This window comes from Callithrix jacchus, chromosome 10 (assembly GCF_049354715.1).
Source record: "Callithrix jacchus isolate 240 chromosome 10, calJac240_pri, whole genome shotgun sequence".
NCBI lineage: Eukaryota > Metazoa > Chordata > Mammalia > Primates > Cebidae > Callithrix > Callithrix jacchus.
Window position 1 is genome coordinate 119,874,113 of NC_133511.1, and position 11,328 is coordinate 119,885,440.

Here is an 11,328-nt window from a genome sequence, read left to right on the forward strand (position 1 = left end):
TTTGCAAGCGGCTTTGCCTGTTATTTGCATAAATGGTCTACGCTCCCTTACCCTTTCCGCACGCCTCTTTTCCTTCGTCCCCACCCCACAAGGCCCCGGAGGCCCCCAGCAGCGCCCCACAAAAGCACCGGGAGGCGACTTTGGTTCTCGTTTATTGCCCCTCAGCAGGCAGCGGGAGTCAAGGCCTAGGCTGGGGCTGCCCAGCTCAGCCAGCGGGTCTAAACAGTGTGTGCAGGGGCGCCGTTCGCGCCCTCCAGGGAAATGCGCGATCGGGAATGTCTGGAAGTCAGTCGAGGAGTCAGCCCCGGGTCTAAAGGAACTAGGGCGGGGCGGGGCGGGTCCACGCCTTCAGCCAGTTGGTCCGCCAGGCCGAGATCAAACGTCAAGGGAGGAGGCGGGGGACAGGGAGGGGGTTCGAGAGGGCGTGGCGGGCGCTGGCCCCGCGCCCCCTGCTCCCAGCATTCGCCACTGGAAGATGCTGGCATCCTTGCCGCCCAGCGAGACGAGGTGCGAGTCGTCGTACGTGAACCGGACGCTGGTCACGTGGCTGCCGTGGCCACCGTACATGCGGCTCGGCGCCTGGACAGGAGGGAAGGGAGTTGCGGTGGCGGCGGAGCCCTCGGGCCCACCCGTCCTGTCCCGCCCCACCCCGCCCCGGAGGCCCCTGCGGCCTCACCTTGGCACGAGCACACGGGTACTGGAAAAGATGCACTTTGCAGAAGTCGTCAGCCACCGCCACCACGCGCTCATTGTGGGAGCGGCACAGGGAGTTGATGTCGGTCCCATCGGAGCCGTCCGGCCACACGCCTAGCACAGCGGCCGGCCTCAGCCCGACCTCCTCCCCACTGCCACCCACGGCCCAGAGCTGCACTATTTCAGGCGCTCCGGCAGCCACGGCCACCCACTGCCGCGTTCCAGGCAAGCCTTCCCGGTCCCGAGGGCCGGGGGGGGGGGGCCTCCTGGGCTGGATCTTCAGGTTTCTGGACTCCCACCCAACGACACACGCCCAGCGTTTCGAGCCCAAACTGGGCTCCACCTTGTCCCCCGCCCCTCCAGCAGGGTTCCACGCCCCTGCTCACCGTAGACGTGAAAGCCCAGCACACAGGTGTACGTAGCCCACTCCCGGTCTCGGCTCTCATAGCGATTCTTCAGCTGCTTGCAGCCTCCAGCCACATCCCCTGGGGAGAAGGAGCTCAGCTCTCACCCCGCCCTCAGTCAGGAAGATGCCAGGGAAAGCCAGATTGGAAAGACTGGAATGAGACCTGGCCATGGCAGGTGATCTGGTCACCGTAGTAGCATCTCCCCCTCTCACTGTGCAACCCACCCTGTGTGCGTCAGTACTGAGCTCTGGCTCAAGTTCTAACAGCTTCCTTGAGTTCCTCCTCCATAGATAAGTCCTCCACACTTGCCCTGAGAAACTTTTCCCAAACTTTTCTTGGAGCATTTTTCAACTCCCTCAAGTCAACAAGACATGGCATAAAACTAGTTGGTTCAAAATCACAAAATTTCTCCTATGTACAATTCCAACTCCACATCAACCCCATCTCCACTTCCTTATCTGACAACACCTACAAGAGCCCCTACAAATAAAACCCACTCCAATTACCCTCTCCCCACGTCCTGCTTCACTGCCACTCACAGTAAAGAATCTCATAGTCCCCAGAATTGGACATGATGAAATTCCCATCCTTGGACCAGTCAAGATGAGTGATGAAGCTGGAGTGACCCTGGGAGCAAAGGTCAAGAGTTTTAAACTGTCCCATCCATTTTCCATCCCCAGAGCCCCCTTGATGCATCAGAACCCTGTGAGTTTCCCAGCTGTTATCATGCCCACCATACACCCCAACTTCCTCACCATACAGCGGCCAAAGCGGCTGGATTTGGCACCATCACTGGAAACACTATAGATGTAGATCACGTTGTCATGGGAACCAATGGCCAGGTACAACCCATCTGCAAATACAGTTACTCAGAAAGGGAAGGGCCAGGGACCCCTGTGAGTCCAGGGTGGGGGTGGCTCCCACCTGGGCTGTACCGGACCACTGAGAGCTGCTCATTGCCATCGATGACATCAGACACAATTTCTCTAGTCTCTGTGTCCAAAACCAACCACCTGGAAGGGAGGGAAGTGGAGGCATATAGGAAGGTGAAAAGGCAGGATGTGGGGAGACCCCAGGGAGGCCACCCTGGGCAGGCTTGGGGGTGGCAAATCAAAGAATCTCAGAGATACACACAGAAAGACTGATTTTAGAAGACAGGTCACAACTGCATTCTTTTTTTGTTTTCTCTCTCTCTCTTTTTTTTGAGACAGAGTCTCACTGTCACTCAGGCTGGAGTGCAGTAGCAAGATTTCACTGCAACCTCCACCTCCCGGGTTCAAGTCATTCTCCTGTCAGCCTCCTGAGTAGCTGGAATTACAGGTGTGCACCACCATGCCCAACTAATTTTTTTTTTTTTTTTTTTTTTAGTAGAGATGAGGTTTCACCATGTTAGCCAGGCTGGTCTTGAACTCCTGACCTCAAGTGATCCGCCCACCTCTGCTCCCAAAGTGCTAGGATTACATGCATGAGCCATCGTGCTCTGCCACCACTGCATTCTTATGCTGAGACATGAGAAGGAGCTAAGCGCGGTAAAGACTGAGGGGCTTCTAATGCCATCTAAAAAGGAATCAGAAACTACAGACCAGGAGCCGACTCCAAAGACTCTGTGCAGGCTGTAAGCCTGTCACTTCTCAGTGTTTGTCTCCCCTATGCCCCTCCCATTCCCACTGCTTCTCAATCCTGGGCTGCCGCCTCCTCCACTCCCAGGCTTGGAGGAGTCAGTGGTTGAGGGAGGGGGAGAAACGATTACCATCAGAGGGGAGGGGAGCCCAGGCAGCAGGGGCTACAGGGGGAGGCACGGAGAAGTGCCAAGGCGCAGGTGGCTCCTGGGCAGAGGTCGTCACTCTTTCCCACTTTCCCAGTACCAGGAACCCTTCCCAGACCTCCCTCCTTTCCCTTCTTGGAGTCCTGGCTTCCTCTCACCTCCCTGTGTTCAGTCCTACAGCCACAACTGCCCCACTCGGGTGGAAGTCAGCACAGAGACCAGTCTCCTGGGAAAGGGGAGAAGGCGAATTCCAGAAGATGCCTTTCTAGTGAGGGAACCAGAATAGACCCCTTGTCCTCCTGATAAGTTCAAAGCCTCTTACTCCCAAGGAGAAGATGGGAAGAGAGGGAAGGGACGCCTGGGTGTCACTGAACCTAAACAGGCAGTGATACCAAAATATTCAACCGCAGAACTGAGACCAACAGCTGTGCTGGAGATTAACCATTTATGTGCTGGACCAAGAGGAAGTCTGAGGGGTTCTGCGGGTGGCGGGGAGTGCCCAGGCAGTATTAGAAGCATCAGCTTTTACCAATCAGTACAGAATAATTAATATTTGAGTAGCCAGTGCAGCCCTACCAGTACAAACTGGCTGCCTCTGGAAGGCAGGAGGAAGGTGCCAGGGAAGGAATGGCGGCCACGGGAGTCCTAGTAGGGGTGGTATGGGGGATCCAGGAACATAGAGCACTACCTTGAGGTCGATGCTCCAGGCCAGCGCGTGGCTCTCCCCATCCCACAGGCAGAGCTGCCGGTCATGGCCGCAGGTGAGGAAGCGGTTCTGGGAGGGGTGTGTGCAGAGCCCCCAGAGCTCATCAGTGTGGCCCTGCAGCAGAGCATGACTGTCACTCCCGCTCCTCTCTCACACCCCTTTGCCCCCTCCTTCCCTGAGCCCTTAACCCCCAACCTGGATTACAGGGGAGAAGCCCTGGGCCAGATCTCCCCTCAGCAACGCATTCTTCGTGGTTCCCACCAGTAGCTCAGAGCCAGGCCCTTCAGCAATGGCTCGCACGGCCCCAAAGTGTTCAGGAATCTGCAGTGATGGCAGGATGTCAAGAGCCCACTAACCATTGCGCTTACCCCCCCCCCACCTTGACCCCAGCCCAGCCCTCACCTCAGCTTCCTGGAGGGCCACCAACCCAGGCCCCCACTGTACCAGCCGGCGGTCCCGCCCGCCACCACTCAGCACTGTCCCATCCCGCCGAAGACACAAGGCGAAGATAGAACCTTCATGAGCGTGAGCCTGGGCCACAATCCCATAGGTCTCTGTTGGCAAAGCCCCAAGTAGGTCATGTTTTGGGGGTACAGGGGAGTGAGAAACAGGGCCAGCTTCGGCTGGCACAACAGAGTAAGAACTCCCAGCCGATGAGTGCACTCACTACTATCTCTCATCCTCATATTGCCAGCAGATCTGTTACTCTCCCCATTTTACAAACAGGACAACTGAGACTCAAAGAAGTGAGGTAACTTCCTAAGGGCCCGACAACTAATGACAAAACTGTTAGTTTCAGCCTGAGATCTGGCAAACCCAAAGCTCCAGTCTTTTTTCCTTTGCTGTGCTGCCCACACCCTTCTAGACCAGCCCCCACAGAGAACTATCAACTCTCAAGGTGAAAAGATGGGAAACCTGGCCAGGCACAGTGGCTCACACCTATAATCCCAGCATTTTGGGAGGCCGAGGCAGCCTGAGGTCGGGAATTCGAGACCAGCCTGGGGTCTTGGAATCTGAAGGGCTCTGCCTGGATTCAAGTTCAAGACCAGCCTGGCCAACATGCTAAAACCCCATCTCTACTAAAAATACAACAATTAGCTGGGCGTGGTGGTGTGTGCCTGTACTCCCAGCTACTTGGGAGGCTGAGGAGGGAGGACTGCTTGAACCTGGGAGGCAGAGGTTGCAGTGAACTGAGATCATGCAACTACACTCCAGCCTAAACGACAGAGTAAGACTCTGTCTCAAAAAAAAAAAAAAGAGGGGAATGGAAAGCCTCTCCTCTGTTCCCACAGACCCTCTGGAGTACTAGACTTCCCAGATGCTACCCCCAGCCACATACCTTTGGCCCCACCCCTGCCTGGGGTCTTGGAATCTGAAGGGCTCCGCCCCCAGGTGAGAATGTTCCCCTCTGAGTCCCCAGTGAGAATGTCTCCATCCGGAAGGAACACAAAGCAAGGGATAAATTTGGGTTTCTTGTATTTCTAGGGTGAGGGGAGAGCAGAGAGCAGAGGTCAAAGGGGAAGGCAAAGACTAAAAGTCACAGGGCAGGCCAGGTGCAATGGCTCATGCCTGTAATCTCAGCACACTGGGAAGCCCGGGCAGGCGGGTCACCTGAGGCCAGGCATGAGACATGGTGAAATCCTGTCTCTACTGAAAATACAAAACTTAGCTGGGTATGCTGGTAGGCGCATGTAATCCCAGCTACTTGGAAGGCTGAGGCAGAAGAATTGCTTGAACCCGGGAGGCAGAGGTTGTAGTGAGGCGAGACTGAGATCGTGCCACTGCACTCTAGCCTGGGCGATAGAGCAAGACACTGTCTCGAAAACAAACAAACAAAAAAAGTCAGGTGCGGTGGCTCACACCTGTAATCCCAGAACTTTGGGAGGCCAAGGTGGGCGGATCACGAAGTCAGGAGTTCAAGACCAGCCTGGCCAACATGATGAAACCCTGTCTCTACTAAAAATACAAAAATTAGCCAGATATGGTGGCGTGCATCTGTAATCCCAGCTACTCGAGAGGCTGAGGCAAGATAATTGCTTGAACCTGGGAGGTGGAGGTTGCAGTCAGCCAAGATCCCGCCATTGCACTCCAACCTAGGTGACAAGAGCAAGATTCCATCTCAAAAAAAAAAAAAAAAAGGCCAGCTGGGCATGGTGGCTCACGCCTGTAATCCTAGCACTTTGGAAAGCCAAGGTGGGTGAATCACCTAAGGTCAGGAGTTCAAGACCAGCCTGGCCATCATGGTGAAACCCCATCTTAAAAAAAAAAAAAAAAGGTCACAGGGCAGGTGGGGGTTAGGGAACCTTAGGGTCTACAGTACTCAGCCCAGTACTTCCTCTTCCACTCTGCCCTCCCCATCATCTTCTACTGATCCATGCCTCACCCCAAAGACTCCCTGTTTCCGTGTAAGGGTCCCATTCCCAGGAGCCCCTACTCCACCACTCCAGTTCCAGAAATGGACATGAGATTTCCCACTGGTGACGATGCAGCTGCTGTCACGAGGGTTGAAGCCAACGGCCAGGACTGAGTCATTTGTACTCTGAAGGGAAGACACTAGATTCAGCCACCCCAAGCCCTGAGTACCTTCCTTTTACTTGACTCTCCTCAATTGTATCATGACAGCTGGCTGGCAGAAGTCCAGAAACCCCAGGACAACCCTTCTTTCAAGACCCTGGTCCCCTAAGAGCACTATTCCCTGTCAATCATAATTAATCATACTAATACCTAATACATTATCCTTCATGAGGTCAGAACCCATATCACAAATGAAGAAACTAAGGCTCAGAGAAGCTAGAAGATTTGTCTCATGTGACCCAGCCAAAAAGGAAGGAAATGTATGGGTGAGTCTGGAGCTCTCTGTACTCTACCACTCCGACCCCCAACCTCAGAGCCCCTCCAAGCCACGTGAACTCCTCACCTTGATCTCAGCCAGCTTCATTCCTCGGCTGCAGTCCCACACCGACAGCATGTGCTCATTGGAATCATCCACCACACAAAGAAAGGCACCCTGATCCTTAAGAAAGGTGACACATGGGAGGGGCAGAGTGAGTCCTGGAGGTCTAGGGGTTCATAGTCATTAGGTTAGGAGGTACCGTCACAGATGGAGAGGGCAGGAAAACTTGACACATGTCCCTTTCCCAAGAGAACCAGCTGGGTGGGGTTCAGGAAGGCCAGAACTTCCAAGGCTTCCTGGGGACGTGCAAGAGTGGCGTTCCTAGGCCAGAATGGGGGTCGAGGCTTCAGGGCCAGCTCACCGCAGCTGAAAAGGCCAGAGCCCCAACACCCCGCTCGAAGGCCCCCAGTCCAATCTCCTGCAGTTTCAGCAGCGTCTCCGAATCCCAGATGTGAACCACAGGCTGCAGGGGCTGGTAGAGGAGGAAGAGTCACGGGTGTAAAGAAAAGCTGGGCTGCAATTACCACGTGTCTGCTGCTCCTCAGCTTTGGCCTTACCTTTCCATCCTTATCCACTCCAGCTGTCTGTCCCGAGGCTACCCGAACACCATCAGGGTGAACAGCAAGGCTAAGGCGGGGTGTGGGGGGAGACACTCTAGGGAAAGGGTCTCTCCAGACCATCCAGGACACCTTGCCAAGCTTGCAGACCAGCAAGGCAACTCTTCCCTCCTGCTCCTCCACCTTCCCAGTCCCTCTTCCTACCAAGCCCACCATCCCCAGGCCCCTCACCATCTAACGCAGTCTGTGTGCCCCCGGTAATGTCTCTGGCCACCGCCTCCAGGACCCCCTGGGCCTCCTCCAGGCCGATACAGCACCACCACACAGGCAATAAAGTAGACCACCTCCCCAGAGCGCAGCACAAACAGATTAGAGCGGGAGTCACGACCCCTGTACCCATAACTGGGGTGGAAATCACGGTCAAGGAAAGGGTTAGATCAAGGGCAGGAGGAGGAAGGGGGGAAAAAGACAGAGATTCTGACTGGCAGTGCCTGGGGAAGAATAATGGTAGGAGAGGATTTAGAAGGCTCCTTGTCCCCATAGACCCAGGAGAAAACTGTAAAGGGAAGAGGGGTCTCGAAGTGGGAAAGGTGGTTCCTATGGGACTGGACAGGGCAGGATACACCCAGTCAAGGCTGAGGGTCTCTGGCGGTGGGCCGCTGGGCAGCTCCTCAAGGCTGCGGATGCCAGACGGGATGTACATGGTAATGGGGCGACCTCGAAGGAACATCTTCACTGAGATGCCTTCTACAGAGAAAAGGGGTGTTGTCAACTACCACCCACAGCCCCCCTTCCAGGAAAGACAGGGCAGAACTCTACCCACCACACCTCACAGCCCAAAATAGCTCCTGGGGCTACAGCCCAAATCCTAACCCTGCCATCCAAGTTTTTCTCTCTGTTCCTCTGTACATACCCAAATTGTAATTGCTCCTCCGAGATCCAGGGCCCCCGGGGCTGGAGAGAGGGTCTTTTCCCCCACGGCTATTGGGAAGAGAGAAAGCACAGGGATTGGGGTCAGGTCCCAAGACATAAGGAGGGGACAGGCAGGACACAAGAAAGGAGGGCACTGCAGAATGCACAGTCACCTCTGCAAGCCTATAGTTTGCTTCATGAGCATCAGGGCCCTAGAATAAACTGAGACTTTAGTTCCATTTAAGAGATGAGAAGATTGAGGCTGAAGGGGCTGAGAACACAGCACAAGGCCACAAAACTTGGAAGAGGCAGTGCAGGGTGCCAGAGCCCTTTCTCTCCTCCAGACCACCAGACCTCGCTCTTATTCTGTCACCCAAGCTGGAGTGCAATGGCGCGATCTTGCTCACTGCAACCTCCACCTCCTGGGTTCAAGCAATTCTCCTCCTCAGCCGCCCCAGCAGCTGGGATTAGAGGTACACACCACCAGGCCTCACTATTGACCCTTTCATATCCCCATCTGTAAAATGGGACCAAAGGGAGTCAAGAATGTACACCAGCCCCGCCTCTCAGCAATGCAGGACGTAAGCAAGAAAGTCCGCATCTCTCCAGAGATCCCTGTGTTTAGATAACAGTAAGGTGATACTATCTTTTCAGAGAATAAAGCACAGGCCAAGGACAGGGCTAGAATGAACATTTGAGTGTCCTAGGGCCCATACAAACTCTGAGGCAACTACGTTTGGCCACCAGGATGTCCCCTTGCCCTCTAGAAGTAAGTATTAATAGATTGGTACTTGGTAGATCCAGCAGAAAGAGGGCTGAAGCTCTAGGGACAGCCATCCATGAAAGTCATGGGAGCTTCTAGAAAAGCCTCTTGGGATCGCGGAAGGTGTGCTGTGATGTAGTGGAAAGGGTAGGGGAACTGGAGTCAGGAAAAATTAGGTTCGAATCCTGACTCTAGTTGTGTGACCCCAGGCAAATGACTTACCCTCTCTGAGCCTGCTTCCTCACCTGTGCAAAGGACAGCATGAGACCACCTACCCCCCAAGGATGTTGTAGGGACTGACTGAAATGGAGGAGGTTGAGGGTTTAGCACAGTGCCCGGTACACAGCAGGCGCCCCAGGAGTACTTGTTTCTTTCTTCCTGTTGGGCAATGAGGTCCCCCCACCCCACCCAGGGATGTGAGGTGAGGGATCTGGAAAGTCAAGAGCCTGCCCCTGGGGCAGGGTAGGTTGAAGGGAAGCCTCACCCACCTCTCTGTGCTCCCGGACCGCACTAACAGGTTGGCGGAGGAAACTGCCTTCCTGGAGAGCTTCTGCCGAGGCCGCTCTGAGGGGGATGAGGAGGAGGAAGAATTTCTTCGGGGCCTGGTGGGGGCACAGTGAAGGTCATTCCCTCCAATTGCACTCTGAAATCCCACCACCTCTCCCAACTTCCACCACGAGGCCACAGGACACTTACGTGTCAGCACGCTGTGGTGGCTGCAAGGGCCTGAGGATCCCCGGGGGGCCGGGGGAGCCAGCACCGCTGCTGCTGCTGCCCCCTCCTTCAGATTGGGTCCCACTGGGCTCTTCGCTAGCTCCCTGAGGGGCTGGGGGTCCATTGCTCAGGCCAGGGGGTCCAGGGGATGACTTGAGCTCCACCTCTGTCTCTGTCTGGGTGCCTCGGCTCACCAAGGAGGGGGTGCACGTGGGTGGCAGTCCTGGGGGTGCTGCAAGATTACTGAAGAGATGGTGGATTAAACTGAAGCCCCAGAGGCCCCAGGGAGGAGGGAAAAGGGGGTGTGCTGACATGCATACCTGTCCCCTGGAGGAGCTGGTGTGCCAGATTCCTGCAGGGACGAGGGGGGCACCTGCAGCCGCAGCAGGCGAAGGGCTTCTGCCAGTGCTGCCTTTACCAGCTCCATCTCCTGCTCCTGCACCCGAAGCCGCCGGCTCAGAGACTGCAGGGCCTCCCGAGCAGGGCCGTCACCTGGGAAAAGGGCAAGAAGTACTCAGAATGTACCCACCACCTGAGGAAAGTGTAGAGGGGATTCTGTCCCCCACAACGTTACATGTGTCCAGCAGGACTGCCCTTTCAATTTGGATGCTCATCCAGACGGGAGGAGACGGTGGTAGAGGATCAAGGGCCTCCTTCTGGCAGGACAGGCGAGAAAGCTGGCAAAGCTCCCTTCCTGCTGCCGTCTCAGCCTCCGCAAAGACTGGGAGTACCATGAGTATGGGGCGGGGTGGGGGGGATATGGAGTACTGCCGAGGAACGTGGGAGCCACAGAGAGAGGCACCACACTGGTGAGGGGAGGGACGGCAGCCCTCCCTCCCCACGCGCCCACAGCAAGCTCAGGTCTCCAGCGAAACAGGAGTAACTGAGCGGAGGGACTCCGGGAGAGAAGACGGGGCACGGGAATGGAGTCATACTGGGGACCCAGAGTACAGGAAAACAGATCCAGGGTGACAGGAGAGGGGTTTGGGTGGTGAGCAGAGTCACAATGAAGGTCTCAGGGAACAGTGGGGGTCAGAAGGAAAAAGACCTGAAATACTAGAAGAGGCTCGGAGTAACGTAGGGAGCAGAGAAACATCGAGGGGTCTGGAGTTACGTGGGGGGTAGAATGACGCTGGAGAAGCCCGAAGTGACAGCAACACCCGAGTAACTAGGGAGGGCAACCGGAGGAACTGTGGAGGATGCTCGGAGCCCCTGGGCAGAGGAGCACGCGGGGATGCCTCCAGACAGCCGTCCAGCTCTGGCAGAGTCCGACGGGCCGGGCGCTCCGGGAAGGGGCACGCCGCCCGCCCCGCCCCGTACTCACCGGGCCCCGCGGCCCCGTCCATCCGGCCCCCGGGTTGCTCCGAGCGGCGGCGGCGGAGGAGGCGTCTAAGCCGCGGGGGCCACGGCCGGGGAGAGGGGAAGGGGAAGCACCCCGGGACGCGCTCGAAGGGCGCCGTACCACCACCCCGCGGGGGCGCTGTCGGGCGCGGGGAAGGAGCCTGGAGGGGGCGCTGTGGGCCCGGGGCCACAGTCTCCGGACCCCCCCGGGCCCTCTGACTCTCCCGGGGCCGCTCTCGGCTCCTGGGGGTGGGGTGGCTGGGCCGTCCGGGGCCACAGCGCCGCAGCACAAACAGGCGCCGGACGCGGAGCCGCCAGGAAGCGCGGGAGGGGGGGCGGGCCCGAGGGGGGGGCCGAGCCGCTTGGTAACCCCTCCCTGTCCGGGCTTCACCACTCAGTACGGGGGCGGGGCCAGCCGGCTGACCCCCTGGACTGCTCGCGGCCTCGGGCTACAGGCCCTTCCGGGATCCCCGCCCCCGGATTCCCAGGGGACGCGGGGGGGGGGGGAGCTCCCGCCCTGAGGTCTCCGCCCCTCAGCCACGAGCCCCTCAGGGCTGAGCGGACCGGCTCCACCACT

The 11,328-nt window shown here is 57.2% G+C and overlaps 1 protein-coding gene across 5 annotated transcripts; it reads right to left on the reverse strand.

Moving 5' to 3' along the window:
• Positions 1 to 134: 134 nt before the first annotated feature.
• On the reverse strand, positions 135 to 11,074 carry EML3 (EMAP like 3). 5 transcript variants are annotated; one of them, XM_009008335.5, is made up of 22 exons: positions 10,735 to 11,074; positions 9,731 to 9,902; positions 9,393 to 9,653; positions 9,185 to 9,298; positions 7,935 to 8,002; positions 7,645 to 7,768; positions 7,253 to 7,423; positions 7,022 to 7,091; positions 6,826 to 6,936; positions 6,489 to 6,584; positions 5,955 to 6,110; positions 4,911 to 5,052; positions 3,974 to 4,125; positions 3,767 to 3,892; positions 3,554 to 3,685; positions 3,024 to 3,091; positions 2,025 to 2,113; positions 1,856 to 1,953; positions 1,640 to 1,727; positions 1,080 to 1,178; positions 677 to 807; positions 135 to 579 (listed from the first exon to the last, which is right to left on the reverse strand). In XM_009008335.5, exons 1-22 carry the CDS (start codon positions 10,754 to 10,756, stop codon positions 376 to 378), a joined length of 2,694 nt encoding a protein of 897 aa, XP_009006583.1. In that variant the 5' UTR covers positions 10,757 to 11,074; the 3' UTR covers positions 135 to 375. The 5 variants fall into 5 exon arrangements, with proteins under 5 accessions (XP_009006583.1, XP_054097467.2, XP_009006582.1 ...); XM_054241492.2 differs by having other exon boundaries at positions 10,459 to 11,074; XM_009008334.5 differs by having other exon boundaries at positions 9,985 to 11,074.
• Between the last annotated feature and the right edge of the window lie 254 nt (positions 11,075 to 11,328).